Here is a 19,730-nt window from a genome sequence, read left to right as displayed (position 1 = left end):
TTCACTTTTTAAAAAAGTTTTATTGGGAATTCAAATAATACAAAGAAAACATGGTTCATGTCTTTCAATAAATTTAAGCAAAGCCAACTTTCATTCCCCCCCATCCCTTAGAGCCCTTCTTAACAGCATACAGACTATAGTAAGGACTCTTTAATCCGTTCACAATTAGCTGTTGTGTGCATTGTATGTAAACTGGTGTTACCTGTTCCAGGTAAGCAACAGTCGCAAGAAGTCTTGAAGAAGGTGACTTGAGATACACATCAGAAAACAGCCTGTGGGCTGATGGGGCTGGCTTTGAGTTCAGAAGTAACTTCAGAAGATGGAAATGAGTAGCTGAAGAGTCAAATGTTGCCGGGGCTAAGGGAGCCTTGCTCTCTCTCCCCTTTTCCCAGTAATACAGCATAATTACATTTTCAAATAATATATCTCAGGGCCGTACTTCTCTGGAGCAAGGAAAGCATTGCCTTAATTCTACACCCTGATTTACAGCAACATACACAGGAGAATGCTAGAAGTGGCTGAGCCTCAGCCAGCCAGCCTCACAGAGTCAGACGAGCGCAGCTTCGGATGAAGCCACATTTAGAGCACTCCTTTTTTCCCAGACAGCAGCATTTATAGCAGTAGTCTATTTTTAGTATAGTATTGCACTTTTGGCTGGATCATTTCCAGGCAAATTGCAGCCTGATCCCTAGCAGCAGTCACTCCAGAGCACACACAGGCAGTGGTCGTGAGCAGCTTGGTGCCGCACCCTGAAGGAGATGGAGTTGGCAAGTCAGGCAGGGGTTGGGTTCCAGGACAAATCCTAAAAGTCAGGGCTTGCTGGACCATGAAGAGCTGCCGGTCTGGGGCAGGGTCATTTTCTGATGCCTGGGTTTGGGTGATGAACTGTAATTGAATTTTGTTTTCTTCCACCTGCTTCTGGGCACTTGAGCTGCTAGGTTTCCTTCTTCGCTCATGCAAGAACATGGTCACAGGATGGAAGAGGCTGGGGGGAGATCCCCTAGAGAGGATAGTGCACAAAGCAGAGGTCTAAGAACGGGGTTAACTCCCTCTCATCCTTCTGCTTAACCCTACCCTACCATGCAGTGGGGACAAGGAGCTCTGAGGGCTCTAAAGGGCAGGAGTGGTACACTGGTGCCATGGGACAATATCTTTTGCAACACCAACTTTGAGTTGAAATCCATGGCTGCAAATGGTGGGGAGTAAACACAACCCACTGCTGACTACAAAACTGGCTTGGGGGCCCCTATATTCTGGGTCCAAGGCTGCTTAGCCCACATGAAAGCCAGGGACCAGCACTATCTCAGCGGGTGTGGAGAGCGGAACAGGACCTCCTCCCTCTCTAAGCTGGTGATAGTCTGGATTTGAAAGGCAATAAGGCGTTTGTGCAGCAGGTTGGAGGTTAAAGGCACTCCCCGACAGTCTGGAGAAGAGGCAGCGTTTCTCTTCCTTGGAGTAGCAGAAAAAGAAGCAGCACACGAGTGACAACCTGGCCTTAGGACTTTCTCAGCTGCTCTTTCCTCACAGTTCTTTCCCAGCTTCTATGATTATCTTGGAGAATTTGCTGGCCTAGAGCAGGCAGGGAGGGTGGTAAACTGAACAAAAGCCCTTGAAAGTAGGAAAAAGTCTGAGTGTTTCTTTCCCCATTATGGGGATGCCTTTTTTCAAGAACATGAGCCGGGGGGTGGTGACCCTGTGACCCAGGGACCAACACCTGTGTGGGTAGTTAAGAAGTGTGAAAGGGTTTGTAGCCTTGCACAAGAAAGAGGGATAGCAGTGGAGTAAGGCCTTCGGAGCAAGCCCTGTGGTGCTCAACAGCAACGCCACCACGACTTGTAGGCCAAGTGAACTCTGGCCTAGCCAGGCCTGCATTCCTCTGTGGCCTCCTGGCTCACCTGTATCATTGTGCAGGTAAGTGGGCTTGGACTTACCTCCAGGTTCATCCTTGCTTTCCTCAGCACATCGTATGTCCTTGTCACTGTAAGCAAAGTAACAATCAGGCTTGTCTCTGAACATTTCCTCCCTGACCCCTTCATCGCTTTTCCTTCATTGCCCAGGCAACTTGTGAGATTTCCCTTTGTGCAGGAGAGGGCAGTGGGGGGCCGGCCAGCTATGCAGAGGCCCAATATGCCTTACTGCTTTTGGCAGCAGTGCTGTAAGTCAAAGAACCCAGGGCTGTGGGGAGCAGAGCCCAGTGCCCTGATGGGGATGCATGCACCTGTATGTGCTCCGCATGTGTTCTGTGCTCTGCACAGGACAGTAGCCAGCCCACTGCTAGGATACAGCCCCAAAGAAAACAATGTCTGTGACATGTAATAACAATAGCTTATGCAGTGGGGCTGGGAAGACTTTATCAAACATACCATTAGAACTAGGCAGGCATTTGAGTCAAGGCACTCCCTGAGCACCTCTGCTCCAATTACTGGGAGGCCGGCACACAGCCCAGGAGCAGGCGCCTCTGCCCCTCTGCCCCATGACAAGCACCCAGATGTGGGAGGCCGTGGAGGAAAAGGCCCTCCAGACTTCTCGAGTCTTTGATTGTAATTTCCTGAAACCCCCCAAGTACTTCTGAGGGAAAAAGGAGGGCAATCACCCATTCCTATTTTTAATTACAAGGATGTAAACTTGTAGTGTAAACTTGTAGTTTTCTTCCTCTCCACTCCCTTCCTGCCCCAAAACAAGACCCAGCATTGTTTTCTGGTTGCTGTGGATTCAGCTGCAAAGAGGGCAGGAGGACCCTAAGTCTTGCCCGCTCTGGATCTGTAGGCTGGATGAATGCCTTGAGGGCTGCACAGCCAAGCCACCCACCCCTGCCCAACCAACCATCTCACAGCTGGGAGGCAGCTCACAGTGGCTAAGGAGGACGCTCTCCATGCTCTCCTTCCCACGGCCGGCAGTCCGCAGGTGACTCTCTGGCTCAGCTAGTCTGGCTCTGAGCTCCTGGATCTCCTCCTTCTGAGATGGCTCCTGAGAAAGAAGCTGGTTATTATTTTCTATGGCATCTCCAAGAGTGACGCAGTCCAACCATGAAACAGAATGAGGCTATGGACTCCTGCAGGTAAAAGAATATGCTGCACCTTATCATGCAACATATGAGTAAAAGACATTTTATAATTCTTCACTTTTCAAAAGTAAAACAGCATTGCAGTTCATGCGTTGGTAACCTCTAGGACAGACTACTGCAATGCGCTCTCTGTGGGGCTGCCCTTGGGTCTGGTTTGGAAGCTCCAGCTGGGGCAGAATGTGGGAGCCAGACTGGTGGCGGAAGCTTCTGACTGAGGACAGTTCACAGCCTTGTTAAAACTGCTGCTCTGGCTGCCCACCTGCTACCGAGCCAGGATCAATATCCTTGTATTAATTTACAAAGGCCTGAGCAACTTAGGTCCAGCGTACCTCAGGGGACACCTGAACCCTTATAGTCCAGCTCGATCACTGAGATCATCTGCAGGAGTGTCTCTTGTCATTTCCTGAGTTGGTGAGGCTCCTTTGGAAACAATGAAAAGTTGAGCCTTTAGGATCATCTGCCGAGTCCTGAGGAACTCCCTGCCAATAGAGATTCAGCAGGCATCTCCTGTGTCAACCTTTAAATGCCTGCTGAAACCATTTCTGTTTCATTAGGTCTATGCGGGCAATTTAGAGTACTTTCCCCAAATGGTCTGATGATGTTTGCTTAATTTTTTATTTTATTTTTTGCTTTTAACTTGTTTTTAACATTCTATTATTTTATTGTCTGGTTTTATGTTTTTATATTCTTGTAAACAAACCTCTGTGATATATTTTTATGATACAGTGGTATATAAATGCAATTTCCTTTGCCGAATTGAATAGTCTAGTCCATTCTAGCACTCATTCTGTTGCACATATAAATCAGCCCTAAGAGACTAAGTTAGGAATGCCTGCAGCATGACACAAAACTACTTGAGATGCCACTTCCTAAGAGCAGTCTCTCTCTCTCTCTCTCTCTCTCTCTCTCTCTGCACCACATAGAATACGCCACCCTTTCTTATGTCTCCATCGTCCCCTTTCCAACACACCCACATGCAAAACAAAATACCCGGCTGCATGAGGCAGACAGCGCACAAGGAAGATCTCTGTCACATGGCATTCAAGGAATTTTGCTCCTAAAGGAAAGGAGGAGGATGCTTTGCATGGGAAGAGGAAGCGTCTCCCTGCTGCCTGTCATACTTGCGCAGAGATGTGAGGGCCAGGGAGGGTTGCTCTCCAGAACGTTGCCAGGAGCGAAGCGGACTTCTCCAGGATCTGGTGCAAAGAACTCATGTTGGCAAGCAGTTGCCTGATCCTTTCTTGACAGAAGATCTACAGCAGCAGAGAGAAGAAACTTTTATCAAGAGAGTCTCTTGCACAACCTCAGCCACTTTGACGCCCCTGTTTAACTTTTGCATACTGGGAGCTGGTGCATCATGGGGATCTGGGCCTCAGCAGCCAAAGCCTCTCCTCCTCCTTGGCTGCCCTTCAGCAGCCACTACAAGCTGCCCAAGGGAGGAGGCCAGCAGTGGCAGCCATTGAAAGGCCATGAAGAGACAACCACCACTCGGGACAAGAACCAGCTCACCCTCCTTGCTGAGCGAGGGGGCAATAGCACTGGCGGGCAAAATAGGGATAATCTGGGATCAAATCAGAAGCTGGGATGGTTTTTTTAAATTCTGGGACTGTAATTCTGGAGAGTATGCATTTGGTGGTCCTCAAGCTGTCTCAGTAAGTCCTCCCAGGAGCACCTCTGTCCTAACATGAGGGAGCAGCCTTTCTTCTCCCCATGGCCCAGGTGGGCTGGAAAGATACCCTGTGATAACTGTTGCAGTCCCAACGACCTGTGGCCATTCCTGGGCCTCACAGTCTCGTGATGGTGTGGCTGAGAAAGATCACGTGGCTCCGGAGGGGTTTACATTTTCTGCATCTTCCCACTTTACCTTGGATTGCTGTTGTTCTTGGCCAGGATGCAGGAGAGAGGCCATTTTGTGGATCAGAGTCTTGCCTTCCAGAATCTGTTTCTTAAGGGTGCTGTAGTCCTTGAGGTGGCTGATCACATGGGAACCCTGGATGCTGATATCGTTTAACAGCACCAGCTTCTCCTGCTTCTGTGTCCCTGAAAGCAAAGCACCAGACTGGAACCTAACTGGGTCAGCACCTCTTTGGAGTTCAGATCACACAGGCTTTGCTCTCTTCAGCTACAACCAGATGCACGAGTGGCTCACCTATGAGGTGGGGGGAGGCAGCCACTTCAGGCAGCAAAAGCCCAAGAGCTGTTGCCCTCGTTGTCATACTGCCCCACCCACCACCACCAGTGGAGAAGCAGCGCCGACTTCTGGCAAGATCGCATGAGATCTTGCTAAAACTTTGTGAGAGTTGGGTGAAATATCAAGATCTGCAATTTCTGGCTGTTGCCTTGACCTGCATCCACACAGGTCAGGTGTGACTTTCCTTGCATGTGTGGAGAGAATTAGGTTTAGTGAAATTTCCAGGGAGGATCAAGGAAGACATCCACCCTAAAATAATCCACTGATGGTGTCGGCTGCTCTCTTTAGGTATATTAGTTGTCAGCTTTTGAGTTGCCAACTCAAAAGGTATATGAGGAAAGACTTAGTTGATTTATCTAGTGTATTTATCTACAGGTTCCATTGGTCTGCAGCTAATCTTTTGAAAAGTCGCCCTTTTATGTCCATTTCCTAATCTTTTGGGAAGTTGCAATACTTTATGATCATTACTATTGTAATCTTCTGACTATGCTAGACTTCTCACCCAATATTACACAATATTCTCATCCAATACCTGCTCTGATACTGCACAACCCATCAAGCAATACTGTTCATAATGTGTTGCAACTTCCCAAAAGATTAGGGAATAAATACATGCTTAATTAATTTCAGTCTGGTCATGATGGGAACAGGATCAAAGAGTCACATGAATCTTGAGGAGGAAGAAGAATGATACAAGAGTCATAAGGCAAATTACTCAAGCCAGCATTCTGTCAGCATCTAGGAGTGAATGGAATTGCTGTATCATTATTATGTTTTTACAGATACAAGCAAAAAAATTAGTACCAAACAACACTAATAAAATAATAAAGTGGAAGAGAATGACATGCCTTCTCTGAGAGCCCCCCAATAACTGTCGCTGAGTTTCTCTAAAAGATAAACCAAGGATGGGGAACCTGTGGCTCTCCTGCTATTGCTGGACTCTCCTCCACCCTGGCCCACCTGACCAGCGGTCAAAGGGTCTTCCATGTACTGCAGAATGTGAGGCAGAAGCAGCAGCCAGCTTTAACACCCCCCCATTCAGCAGGCATTCCTGGGCTCATGAGATTCATCATGTTGTTCTTTTCATTACTTAATGATGTTGAACTGAATGTTTTGTTGATAGCGTCTCTGTTTTTACAGATATATTTGTATTTTTAGTTTAAATGTTGCATATGCATTCCTTTTTAATTATCTCACTGCGTTTTATGTAAAATGCTTACAGATTCTGCATATTAAGGGGTATACAAGTATTAATGGTGGTGGTGGTGAACAAAGTAAGTGGGGAACCCTAGGGCCCCTGTGAAGACTTCCTAGGAGCTCCGGGATAGATCTGTTCCACTCCGATGTCCTGCCCTCTCGGCCTCCACCCGCTTCTCCAGTGCCCAGGCCCAACCAGCCAGCACCCCCAGGAGCATTCCAGGGGTGTCCCAGGAAGCAGCTTAGTACCCACCTGAGGCCACCTTCAACTGTGGGCCACACAGCAACTTATAGACCTGTAATTCAGCCTGCAGGGTCTGGAAGTGCATCTGGTTTTGCTCGCACTGCTGCTGAAGCAGAGCCACTCTATGTTGAAGCCTGCAAGGAGAACCCCAAGAAATGAATGGGAGTTTGCCATCTCTGGCTGGGAAGTCAGATGTCTCTGCAAGGCCCATCCTGAAGGGACAAGCAGAAGCAGAGAGCCTAAAGGCAGCTTCAGCAGAGTTCCTTCTTCTTCTTCCCTTTCCCAACTCGGGGGGGGGGGGGTCAAAGCCCATTCACGCACCTTTTGGGTTCTCTTCCTGCAAAAGTTCTTTCCTTCCTCCAACTGTAATGTTTTGGGGTTTTATTTTTCAAACAATGTCTGATGCTTTCTGGAAGGCTAGTCTTATTAATCTTAGAGTAAAACGAAGCAGATTTCACCAAGTTAAAAACTAATTTATTCTGGCCATAAACTTTTGTGGACTGGAGTGATGAAATGTTCAGATGAAATGGATTGCAGTCCAGGACAGCCTACGCCACACTAAACCTGCTAGTCTTTGCTGTGGAGATGCCTGCCGTTGTAGGGATCCTTGTGACTGGCTCTGAGGCTGCCTCCGAGAAAGCCCCTCCCTCCACCCCAATTCCTAGTCATCCAGCCTCCACACCCGACAGCTCCCATCTCCATAAGACTTTGAGGGCAAGGAGATGCTCCATCTCCTTGACTTCTGCCATTCTGTTTGGCCTACCTGGAATTGTTCTTCTGCAGAGCCAGAAACTCCTCCTGGAGGTGCACAAAGTCTTGCTGCTTGCCTCGGATTTCTTCCTGTAGCCGCTGCTGCTCAGCTCGCTGCTGGTGCAGCTCCATCTCGCCGTCATGCAGTTTTGAGTGGGATGCCAGCAGAGCTTCCTGCAGCTGCTCCAGCTCTGGGAATGGGAGAGAGTCAGGGGTGCTTTTGTCTTACTAAAAAGTCCTCAAACAGAATGCAACGACACTGCCATTATTTCTTTGATTAAAATAAAAATGTTAGTGCCTTTTCACATGTGCCCATCAGAATCTCCAGCTGCTATAGAAGGGAGGTTGGCCTTGACATGGAAAGGCCAGCTGTCCAAGCTGAGCTTTGATCTCCATCTCCTGCCATCCTCAGAGCTTCTCCCTCCCCATATGGCACACAGACTGGCAGAAAGGGAAATGACTTTGAAGGGTCTGCTTTCTGGGAGGCAAGCTGGACTTCAGTTCTTTCCATTCGTCATCCAGGTACACCAGTACACCAGAAGACAGGGGAGGGCAGAGATCCCTTGCACTCTGAATGGCTGGATGCAAGGAAGGAAAAGTGAGGGGCATTTTGTGTGAGCATTTTGTACTTGAGTACGATCTGAAAGTATGAAATATACAGAGAGCCCCTTAGAGCTTTTCCACTTGGAGCGGAATTAAACAGAACTTTAACATACTGCTATTTTACCCAATAACACTCTTCTGCATTTCCAAGATTATTCTGTAATGTCTAGTCACTCATGGTCCCATTCAGGAAAGGTCCCTTCTAAATTAAAGTCTTCCTGTATAATGCCTTCAGTCAATTTTATTGCTTCCTCTGGATCCCAGCTGAGGGTGTGTGTGACGGGTGTGATACCTAGACACCAACAGAGCACTTTGGGGTTGAGTGCCATCTGTGGCAGATCTCTCCCTGAGGAGAGGGTGAGGATGCCTTTCCTCTTACCATGACTTTTTGGCACCAGGGACAGGCCTTTTTCCAGTTGCTCCCGCAGGTGATCATTGGCAGAGATGGACTCTTCTAGGCGCTGGCGGAGAATCTGGATCTCAGAAAGGTGTTCATCCAGCAGACCACCAGCTGTGCTCAAGCAGCAAGGAAGGGCACAGATACAAGAGAGATGAGAGCCAAGGTAGGATGTGCCGAAAGTAATTCTGAAGCTCTGGGAATTTCCTGGCATAGGAAGGAGACCTGACCTGTGCAAGCTACTATCATCCTCAAATTTATAACCTGGCATGAAAAGGTGGAACCACACATTCTGTTCTACAAGAGCAATATTAAGGCAAAGGTAAAAGGTAAATGACCCCTGGATGGTTAAGTCCAGGCAAAGGTCACTATGGGGTGCAGCGCTCATCTCGCTTTCAGGCCAAGGGAGCCGGTGTTTGTCCACAGACAGCTTTCTGGGTCATGTGGCCAGCATGACTAAACCGCTTCCATCACAACGGGACACCATGACAGAAGCCAGTGAGTGCAAAGAAATGCTGTTTACCTGCCTGCCGCAGCAGTACCTATTTATCTACTTGCACTGGCATGCTTTTGAATTGCTAGGTTGGCAGGAGCTAGGACAGAGCAACAGGAGCTCACCCCGTCATGGGGATTCGAACCACTGAACTTCTGATTTGCAAGCCCAAGAGGCTCAGTGGTTTAGACCACAGCACCACCTGCGTAATACCAGTAATAGTAAGAGGTGCTGGTGAATCTCACCAGACCTAGGCCCGGAAATGCCCATTGATCCAGAGCAGGATGTCACTCATGATCCAAGGAATACTCAGTGGTTTCTTACACTGGAACCATGCAATCAAAGAAGGCTGGTAAGGATGGTTCTCATGACTCATGCAACGAAGAGGACGGGACTGCAGGGTTTACCTGAGAGCTTCTGGCTAGAAAGTGTTGCTAAAGAACATGATGGCAGGATTCCAGAGACACATCTCTCCTGTGGCTCTCTGAAGTTCAGGTGCATACAACAGGGGGGGTTGCTCTCCCCCACCCACCCCTCAGATTTCCTGTTCCATTCAGCAGAGTTTTGCATGGGAAGCAACTGGTCCACATGAGGGCAGGCCTGGAGGCAGGGCTTGGAAGAGACAGCAGGGAAGCCCGTGGAAAGGCAGCCAGCCGGTGACCCTGACTTCATGGGAGGTAGAGCTGGCAGCTGCACACCTAGGCAGAAGGGACAGCAGAAAGTCAGAAAGAGGAGGAGGGCAGGACACCATGCTCACTTTCATGTGACACTGCAAGCTTTCCATGGGAGTGGGGACTGCTGCAGCTCTCCACTCCATTCAGCCAACTTCCCCACTTTCTCCCTACAGCACGTGTCCAGGTATTTAGGATTTGAAAACCAGAACACAACTCTATATTGGGTGCAATTCTAGAGAGAAAAATTAGGCACCTGCTTCTTGCTGGTGGAAGATTTGTTAGTATTCAGGAAAAATCCTGCTGTCTATGAAACCAGTCTGGGTTTTCTAGGCTACAACAGTGTTTAAGGGCAAAGAAAAGCAGATGCAATGCAGAGTGAAATAAAACAACATGACAGCTAGTAAGTGCAATAAATAACAACAACACATTGTTTCTTGATATGGTCCGCAAGTCCTTTCAGCTGTCAAGTTGCCAACAATAAGAAAGACTCAGAAAGCAAGGCAACTCAAACCACACTAGATGTAACATGGGAGATCTGTAATCAGAATCTCCTGTGGGAGATATAGATGCACACAGAGAGAGATAGAAAGGGAGGGAGCTATGGGTGCTCAACTCACACTGGGGATCAGGGAAGGGGCTGTCCCCTTTGTCCTCAATGTTCTCCTCATTAAAATCCTTCCAGAAGCTGGGGAGGGATGGAAAGAAATTGTTCTAATTTGGAATATGGTGCAGGGGGTGGGGTGGGGAGGATTACCTGTTAAAATTCCCGGTTTGATCTGGATCCTCTGAGATTAAAGATTAATTTAAAATACACACAGAGGGAGAAGATCCTAATTGGGGATCTATTGTGTGATGATGTGGCATCTCTGTTCCTCACTGTGGCCCAGAAATAAAGGTTGGCTGAGGGAAGCAAAGATGTTGAAGGATGACTGTATTTGGTTCTCATATTGTTTGAGAAGTGTGAATTCAGTGGCTTCACCTTTAAATGCAAACTGAATCTATCGTAATTTCCCCTTCAACCCTGCTCTCGGCAGTGAGCACAGTCCGTCCTACAGTGTCAGTGTCCATTGCCTTTCTGGAACCCTCAAAATACCAGCCCCAAATGAACATACAAACGTTGGTCTGCAATGGCCTCTGCTATCCTAGGAGGTGGTTAGTTTCCCTGCTCTAAGAGGTGAAGTCAGGCCATGCAAAGATGGTTATTCACCAAGCCATGCAAGCCATGTGGGAGGTTGGAGAGGGAGGCCAAGCGCTCACTTTCTCCCAGCTGATTCTGCAGCATCTGCAGCTCCTGCTGTGCCTCAGCCAGGGAGAAAACTGGCGCCCTGCAGCAGCCAAGGAGTGGAGCCGGGGCTGGAGGAGAAGGCCCCAAAGGCAGGAAGGAGCAGGGCCTGGAGGCAAATGAAACCAAAGCAGCTGGCTTGGACAAAGAGTCTGGATGGAACCCTAGGCACAGAATAAGAGAGAGAGAGAGAGAGAGAGAGAGAGAGAGAGAGAGAGAGAGAGAGAGAGAGAGAAGGTTAAGAGGGTGAGGTGACAGACAAACATATGAACCAAGTCGGCTCTTCTCCAGAGATGCTGGCTGCAGCTTGGAGGACACAATATCGCCTCTTCAGCGAGTGCTCAAGAAGTCTGCTCAGCGAGAATGACTGATTCCGCGAAAGAGCATCTCCCCCACCCCAGCTATGTGGCTAGTTTAGAACTTTCCCTAAAATGATCTGTCCATAAATGGGATGAGGCAGAGTAGTTTTTGTGCACAGGATGGACATACGCTGATCTATCCATCCCCACTTGACCTTGTGGCTTTGGTGGCTAAGGGTCCTTCTTACCAGCTCCATCTGGTTGGTCAGCTGTGGGCTTTCCAGGAGAGACACAGCATGATTGTGATTATTTATGCTCTGATAACCTCTGGGTCAGGGACGCAGGTGGTGCTGTGGTCTAAACCACTGATTGCCAATTGGAAGGTCGGCAGTTTGAATCCCTGCAATGGGGTGAGCTCTCGTTGCTTGGTCCCAGCTCCTGCCAACCTAGCAGTGTGAAAGCACCAAGTGCAAGTAGATAAATAGGTACCGAATAAGCTCCAGCGGGAAGGTAAATGCATTTCTGTGTGCTGCTCTGGTTTCGCTAGAAGTGGCTTACTCATGCTGGCCACATGACCCAGAAAAACTGTCTGCGGACAAACGTTGGCTCCCTTGGCCAGTCAAGCGAGATGAGCGCCGCAACCCCAGAGTCATTTGCGACTGGACTTAACTATCAGGGGTCCTTTACCTTTACCTTCTGTATGTTATGTGTTATGCATGGGGCTGCCCTTGAAGACAGTTTGAAAATGGCAACTAGCGCAGAATTCTGCTATTAGGATTCTGAGCGGTTTTCCTAGATGCAGCCATATTGTGCCTGTTCTGAAGTCATGACATTGGCTCTCTGCTGGTTCCCAGGAAATTTTGACTGGGCTACACCCCCCAATGAAACACCTTTATAAAATAATATTTGTTGGGAAGAAAAATAAACATTTACAAAGATGTGGTGAAACTGGAAATATTCTCCCTCCTCACCAAAGGACTGATTCAGAAAAAAGGTACAGGATGGCAGGCAGCCCAGCTGAGGGAAAGCTGTTGTTGATGATGTCAAGGGTTAAGTTCTAAAAATAAGCAGTATAGGAATTCAAGCCATCTGGAAATCATTCTCTTCATGGGAGTTTCCCCCACAAGTTGAAGATGCAGGGAAAAGGTTGTGGCTACATTTTGTCTTCAATATTATGACACATCTAAAGGCAGTGAGGCTTGAACTGGAAGTGCCTGGGTCATAAGCAGCCCCAAGGGGAGGAGGTGAATGAGATGCTTTAGCCCCTTGACAATTAAGATCCCTGAATATTCTTTACTGTATCCTCCTTTGCTCCTAACATGTCTATGTTGCATGTTGATCTTCATAACATCAATTAAGTTATAACTAAAGGTCCACACATGCTGACAATTTGCCCACCATTCCACTCTGCTTTATGTGGTCCACCATACCTCTGCAAGGCTGCTGGGTGGCTTGCGAAGGAGATAGAAGAAGGTTCCTTGGGATGGGCTCCGCTGGAGCAGCAGGAGATGTGGCTGCAGCAGGTGGGGGAGATGGTTGCACAGAAGATTTGCTGGAATAACAGTCTAAAAGAAGCCACAAAGAGAGGATGGGAAATGCTTTTGCATGTGGAGAGTATCATGGCTAAACTCTGGGGGCAAAGGAGCCCTGATCATATGACAATGGACAAGACAAGAGTGAGAGGAAATGTGGACAGTGATAATAATTTGTTTGTTTGTTGGCTAAATTTATACCCTACACATTAAGAAAACATGGTGCTCTCAAAGTGGCTCATATTAAGTGAGAAGGGACAAAATAAAAGCAGTCGTACAACAATTGCATTAAAAGTATAGCAAGCATCTGAACTGCAGGTATGGTCTGCCTCCCACCTTCAGAAATGGTATTCAAATGCAACCAAGGCATGTTCCCATATACACAGCAATGGTGCAGACCTCCCAAGCCCTTGGGTGCCCCGTGAGGACCAGGTAGTTTGGTGATCTGAGCCTTCTTCTAACCTTACACCAGCTGAATAACTGGCGGAGGAGTAGATACACACATTCAAAATATCTCACTTGCAAATCTAAATTGCTTTTAGACTCGTGCGATGTGTGTGTGTCTCTTTGGTTTTGTGAATTCCTTGGGAACTTGGAAATGTCTGAACAAAACAAAGTTCACCAGACTTAGCATTATGTAACATGGATTGTCTGTGGTTCAACCTAAATCTTGTGCCTTGTTCTGAATATGTTTTCTCTTCTCCTGTATTCAGTCCTTTTCTACAATGTTCTCCATCCTGCACCCCACCATACCTGTAATTTGGGTGTTATTCCTTTATAAAAGCAAGCAATCCCATTGTGTGGATATCTACTTGTTCACCTCTCACAAGCCCTTCATTCCAAACGGTTTGGCAACCTTTTGCAATCTCTGACACATGAACCCCACTGTGGGTTTAGTTTTGACTTTCCATGCAAAGTTTTTAGCAAGACTGTACATATATCTGTGCATGGAAGCCCCCTAGAAGCAGCTCCCACCCTGTGGAGAAAGTCTGCAATGGAGCTTTTCCAAGTGTGAGCAAGAGCCTTAGAGAGGCTGTCTTGGGAGAGAAGGGACTACTGGACAGGCCTGGTCTGTTCTGTTTTCTTCCCCTTGCACCTTCGTGTAGAACTGAGCAGTTCCAGGTTCCCTGCTGCGTTGTCCTGGGAGGTCTCTGCGCCTGGCACAATTTATGCTACTCAGCAGTCCTGGAAAGAGAGCAATCCTCTGGCAGGTCTTTCAGACTATACCTTTGTTTCGGAGGCTGTGGGGCTGGTTTTCACTAGGGTCCTCCTGGCAGAAAACACGCTCGCTGCCCTCATCCATGTCAGAGCAGCCGTCCAGGCCGTCTGAGAGAAAGGAAGTGCTGCTGCCAGAACGGGGCGATTCAGAGATGGTGCGGCTGCTGGAAGGGGTCACTGAGCGCAGGTGGAGCTTTGCCTGGAGGCTCTGGATGGTTTGCTCCTTCTCCTGGAGCTCCTTGCTCAGTCTGGGGAGGGACAAAGTATTTCCACAGAGAGACTTCCCACCTCCCCAAAGAAGACACATCACCGGGGGGGGGGGGGCAGGGCTCTCTGCCCTTTTAGTGGCTGTGCAGAACAAGGAATCTGAGCAGGTGAAATTGTTTCACACAAATGTTAAAGGTGTCTTCTTGTCACCTTAACATCATGCTGATCTTTTTCTTGTCCTCTGTGCCAACCAGCAAACTCACAAAGTCTACTTGTGCCACAAATTCTCCCTTGGAGATAACTTATTACAGGACAGGACATGCATTGGCTACAAAGGATCCCACACTGCTAAGGGCCACCGGTTGTTGTATGAGGTGTCCCAGCCCTGAGCTAGAGGACCAGGCATCCCACTTCTAACACCAAATTGTTATGGAAATACTGGGGTTCAATACTGGGGTTCAGCCTGGAGTCTCCAGAGGCTAGTAAAGCAGGATGTCTTTATTAAAAGCATTGTAATGTGGCATGACCCAAGCGAGGGAGTGACACACACTTTTCAAGTAAAAAGGAAGCAGAGGGGTAGTTATGCCCATAGGGAGGACAGAAACTGGATACAGAAGTCCATTGACTAAGTGAAGAGCTGTATCACTTCGCCAAGTGGCAAAAATTTACCATACGTAAGATGCGCAGTAAAACGGATGCGCAGACGTACCAAATTTGGAGTAAGTAATGTCAAAATAAGCCTGCAGCTAGGAATCTACTACAGTTACCTCAGAGTAAGCAGTTCATGACTAGATTTGTCCTCCATTTTTAGGTCATTCCCTGAAACAGAATTCAGATGAACAGGTTTAGTCCATGATTTTGCAGTCCCCCTACTTTTTCTCCCTCTCTCTAATAGGGGACAAAACAGGAAGTCATGAGGAAAATGTGGGTTCCATACTGAGAAAAACTGATGTCACGCCAAAATCTCCAACAAGACCCTGCCCTTAAAAAAAAAAAAGCTTCTTAAAAACCTTACCTATATGGTTTTCAGACTTTTTCACAGACAATGTTAGGAAAGCCTAATTGTAAAACCTGTCTCAGTCAAAGATTCAACAAAGCATGAACACACTGTCTCTGGGCCTTAGCACTCAAGCTGTATGGTGGGAATAACTGCTTTTTGGAGAGAAGCAAAAACATTTCCTTCTCTTGAGCTTATAGCTAATGAACATATTACTTTAAACCACATGAGGGAACTGTTTGTCTAGTGATCAAGCCAATACTCATGGGTCTAAGTTAACTCCACCTGCAAAAGCTGAACCACTTTAGTCTGTTCTCTCTCCCAACTTGTTGAGACAAAACGTCTGCTATGTTCTCTTTCTCCACTTGTCCTGTAAATAGTTTCTGCATGAATAAAGCCTTTGAACTCCAGAAACTGTAAGTGAACATTCCACTCTAACTCACTCAAGTTGCAAATGCTCCCAGTCAAAGAAATGCCCACAGCAGATAGTTAAGTAGTGTTACAGAAGTTGGGCACCACTCCCACTCTCTGCTGAGTGGTTGCAAGATTCCCAGGATTTCCAGGTGCTCACCCAGGGTTTGTGTTCCTTTGGAGGATTGAAGACACAGCGGAGACTGTCATACCTTGGTCAGTTTAAGAGGGACTTGATCCCCACAGCAGTGCAGCACTGGAGTTCAAGGCATGTCTTTCAGCCAGCTCTGCATCCAGCCTCCCATCTCTGTCTATTCTCCCCTTCTTCTTCTTCTTCTTCTTCTTCTTCTTCTTCTCAGTACACCCTGCTCTTTTCATGACATCTCAAACATCCCCCATCCCCATGGCAACCTCCGTCTGCCCAGGCCCAGGATGGGCCTTCAAGCCCTTTTGTCATGTTAACACCTCTATCCCAGGTGAGGTCTTGGCTTGGAAGGAAGCTGAGCTTGTTCTTCCCCACTGGCAGGGCTTTTTTTGCAGCTGGAACTTGCCGGAACTCAGTTCCAGCAGCTCTCAGGCGGGTGCCAGGGTCCCTATCTGCACCCCTAGAAGCCCTCAAACTCAAAGTCTGTGAGAGCCGATGAAACTCACTTCTGTTCAGTTTGCTGGCCAGCCTCTCTGCCCACTGACTCCCTTGTGCCAGCTGTTCACGGAAGCTTTGGCCCAAGAAGTAATCAAAGTCGGTGCCTCTCAGGAGCTCCTCAAAGGACTTGATGGTGTCCTGGAAGTGTTGCTTCAGCAGGTGACACACCCCTCGTCCCTCCCGAATCACCTGGCGCAAATGGGAGAGCTCCCGAGCCTGAGCCTGGACCAACGAATTGTATTTCCTGCAGGAGAAGAGAGGACCGTGAGAGGCAAGGCTCCCGCCTCACCAAGTGATGGAGGAACACTCAGCCCCCAGTGAGAAAGAAAGGCACCGGACTTTCAGGGGATGCCATGGGGAAAAAGGCACCTTGGAACGGATCCACAACTCTTGCTTGACTTTGGCAAATTAATTTCACAAGGTCAGTGCTCTCCTCAGGGAGGTTATACACCTTTAGGTGCCAGGTGAGAACGCTCCTCTCCAACCAGGCCTTGGGCTGATTAACATCCAACACCCATTTCCATGTCTTGTGGGAGGGAAAGAAGGCCTTAACGTTTTGTGGGGTTTTTTGTTCCTGTTTATATTATGTATTTTGTGCTTTTATCTTGTAATTTTATCTTTTGAATGGCCCTGGGATCTGCAAATGAAGTGGTGTATAAAAATTTGAATAATGTTGATGATAATAATAATAATAGTACTAGTAATTATAATAATAAAATGTTGTTTGAATATTCTGCCATGCGGAAACGGCCCGTATATTGAATATACCAGAGGATATCCAGAAGACCAAGTGTATCTACAGAGCCTTTTAATGGGCTCCACCCCCTGGCAAAGGAGGAGCATGAAGGCACACTGGAGGGGCTGCCTTGGGAAGGTCCGTCTCTCCCAGGCCCAGCAGATCAGTCCCCCCTGCCCCCTGGAACTCTGCCTCAGTCCTACCCCATAGATGCTGCAGGCTTCAGCTCCTCGGCCAGCAGCCACTTGGGCTTGCTCTCTCCCAGATGAGCCTCCAGCAGGGACACCCTCTGGATGAGCCTGGCCAGGTCTCGGCTGGGCTGGAGGCTGGCGGGGCAGAAGGAGCCCAGGCTGTCTGAGTACCAGCCTTCATCTTCTTCCATCATGCTATGCGAAGGGGAGCTGCCCAGGGCATAGCCTGGTTTCTGCTGGAGTGGGCGCTCGCCCCCAGAGCCATAGTCACTCGTGGCAGATATGGAGCGCACACGACTCTGCAGGTTCTGGATGACTCTGTGCGAGCTCTGCAGCTGTAGCTGGAGGTCCCGCACTTGCTGGCGGAGAATGGCAGCATCATCACATGGGCTGGGAGGGGAGCCCAGCATGTTCTTCCTAGGCTTCAACTCCTCATGGAACATATCATGTTCTTCACATTCTGGGAAAACAACTGAAAGGTGAGATATTAGGGCGGGGGGAGGGGACGACCAATATTGCCCTGCCAGGGGGTGCAAGTTGGCCCACAACGCCATTTCCCCCAAGCCACGCCCAGCAGCTGACATAATTGGGATTTTAAGATTTTGTTCCAACAGACTTTGAGATTGGTTCATTAAGAAACCAGGAAATGAGCCCCTGACAAAGGTATTTGGGGCTGCCAATCCCTTTTCTTGGCAGCTTCAAAATATATTTCTCTCTTTTTTTGTATCGCATGATACGTGTTACATCAGCTGATGGGGTTCAGTCCTGCTGGTGAAGTAGACCCCCTTCTTGCACCCCTAGGAGCTCACCTATCAGTCACCTGACATTATAATAATGTCAGATGATTCACAGGTAGCCAAGATTAGCACACAGGGTGGAGGGAGATGAGGATCTGGTCCACCAGTCCGAAAAGGGTTTCCACCTGTGCATTAGGGTCCTTTCCACCAAACATTCACTCAGTATGGAGTTGCTGCAAATCCCAACTTCCTGGCAGCTGTTCCTGGACCACACTGTGGATTGAGAGCTCATGGGCTGCATTTACAATTTTTTAGATGTACGGCTAAAAATAACACAATGAACATATGAAGTAGTCCCTAGACCAGTGGTTTTCAACCAGTTTGCTATGGCACCCTGGCCTCTGTCCCTCTTTCCTTCCCTCTCTCCTCTGAGCCTCTCTTGTGTCTCTGCCCCCCAAAGGCTGTCACAGCTGTTTGTGGCAGCAGCCCTGGTTGCCAACTCCGTAGGTGAATGGTGCCTCTGGGGCTGGCCAGGGGGTGCTGGTTGCCAGGAACTGAGGCAGCACTGGAGTAAGCCAGCAAGGGGGTGAGGGAGCCCAGCCAGCCAGCCAGCCAGTCCACTAACCCTTGCTGTTGGAAATGGGCAGACAAGTGGGAGGCTGGGCAGGCAGGCACGCAGGCAGGCGCTGCCCTGGCCTTCCTGGTGCTTGCTGTGTGCAAGGCTTGCCTGGGAGGTGAGTGCCTGGTGCCGAAGGGGAGCCTTTCCACCATGCAGGCCTAGCAGCGCCTGCTGCTGCCTCTGCTGCCTCCCAAGGTGAGTAAGGGGCCACCGTCTTCCCAGGCAGTGTGAGGAAGCACCTCTCTTTTGGGCAGGGGGGCAGCTCAGAGACCGGGGCGGTGGCAGAGGCTGCTCAGAGGACACCCAAGGAGAGGGGAGGAGGCTGGGGAAACCCTCCATGAGAGAAGGTGTTCAAAAAAGGGTGAGAGGCTGCCAGCTCGGCAGACAAGGGGGGACATAACTGGGCTGCTGAGCCCCACAGGGGTGCTGCAGAAAGAATGCAATTGCTCGAGGGAGCCGGGGACTCAGAAAGGTTGAAAACCTCTGCCCTAGATATATCCCACTTTTAGAATTATTCTGGCATCGGGAGGCCTTTGCTTCACTTGTGGGGCAAGAGCTCAGCTGGAACTCCAAAAAGGCCTTGGGGGCAGCAACAGCCAGCCTGGGGGGGGGGGCCTTCCATGTTACCAGGACTGGTTGCCTCTTCTCGGTCAGCCTCGTTTTCACTTTTCCCGCAGGTCTCATAGCCCAGGTCCTGGAGATCCACTTGTATCCGCTTGGTGTTCTGCTGCACTGTGGGTTCACCTGTTACAAAGAAAGCCAAAAATACTAGCCTCTTGCCTTTGGCTGAAGGGCAAAGGCTACGAGAGAGCCTTGGGCACCTCTGCAAATTCCAGGACACAACCTCTCTGCCCCCCCCCCTTATGGGAACATAATCCCGAGGGAAAGACTGAGGAAGAGAGCCGCAGTTGCAGAGCCCCCACGAAACAGGGAGTCCCTTTCTTCCCTGCAGCCTTTGCATGCCATCCACAACACTTTCCTGTAGCATTTTTGGATTATTATCAATAATGGTGTGATTCTGGGTTAAATGGCTGCATCCCTTGAGAGGAAGCACTGTGCTCCCAGGACCAAAATCTCCACTTCCAAAAAGGAAGATAACTCAGCCACTGAAGTCTACATACAAGCTGAAATTCACTGAAGTGAACTGTTGATTGTTCTAGCTAAAATATATTTATTGTGTAAGAATGACGTAATTTTGCTTTAAAAACCAATGGATCCAACACCCAAAATGGGGGGAATTGGAGC

The 19,730-nt window shown here is 48.7% G+C and overlaps 1 protein-coding gene across 5 annotated transcripts in view; it reads right to left on the bottom strand.

Moving 5' to 3' along the window:
* PDE4DIP (phosphodiesterase 4D interacting protein) overlaps nt 1-19,730 on the bottom strand; it is a 114,651-nt gene continuing 94,921 nt past the window's right edge. For 3 of the 5 annotated variants that reach the window (XM_081915005.1, XM_081915004.1, XM_081915006.1), the window contains 16 exons: nt 19,113-19,229; nt 17,142-17,589; nt 16,211-16,446; nt 14,919-14,970; nt 13,954-14,192; nt 12,625-12,759; nt 10,871-11,059; nt 9,347-9,637; nt 8,429-8,560; nt 7,460-7,637; nt 6,706-6,830; nt 4,929-5,104; nt 4,186-4,317; nt 2,850-2,967; nt 1,932-1,978; nt 1-1,000 (listed from right to left, as the gene is read on the bottom strand). In XM_081915005.1, the coding sequence (XP_081771131.1) occupies nt 953-1,000; nt 1,932-1,978; nt 2,850-2,967; nt 4,186-4,317; nt 4,929-5,104; nt 6,706-6,830; nt 7,460-7,637; nt 8,429-8,560; nt 9,347-9,637; nt 10,871-11,059; nt 12,625-12,759; nt 13,954-14,192; nt 14,919-14,970; nt 16,211-16,446; nt 17,142-17,589; nt 19,113-19,229 (2,663 nt within the window). In that variant the 3' untranslated portion in view covers nt 1-952. The remainder of the gene's footprint in view (nt 1,001-1,931; nt 1,979-2,849; nt 2,968-4,185; nt 4,318-4,928; nt 5,105-6,705; nt 6,831-7,459; nt 7,638-8,428; nt 8,561-9,346; nt 9,638-10,870; nt 11,060-12,624; nt 12,760-13,953; nt 14,193-14,918; nt 14,971-16,210; nt 16,447-17,141; nt 17,590-19,112; nt 19,230-19,730) is intronic. The other 2 variants (XM_081915007.1, XM_081915008.1) reach the window with 2 other exon arrangements.

Source organism: Podarcis melisellensis, assembly GCF_964234715.1.
Source record: "Podarcis melisellensis genome assembly, chromosome: 6".
Lineage (NCBI taxonomy): Eukaryota > Metazoa > Chordata > Lepidosauria > Squamata > Lacertidae > Podarcis > Podarcis melisellensis.
Note: the sequence above shows the minus strand (reverse complement) of the source record. Positions and strands in the feature narration are given on the sequence as shown.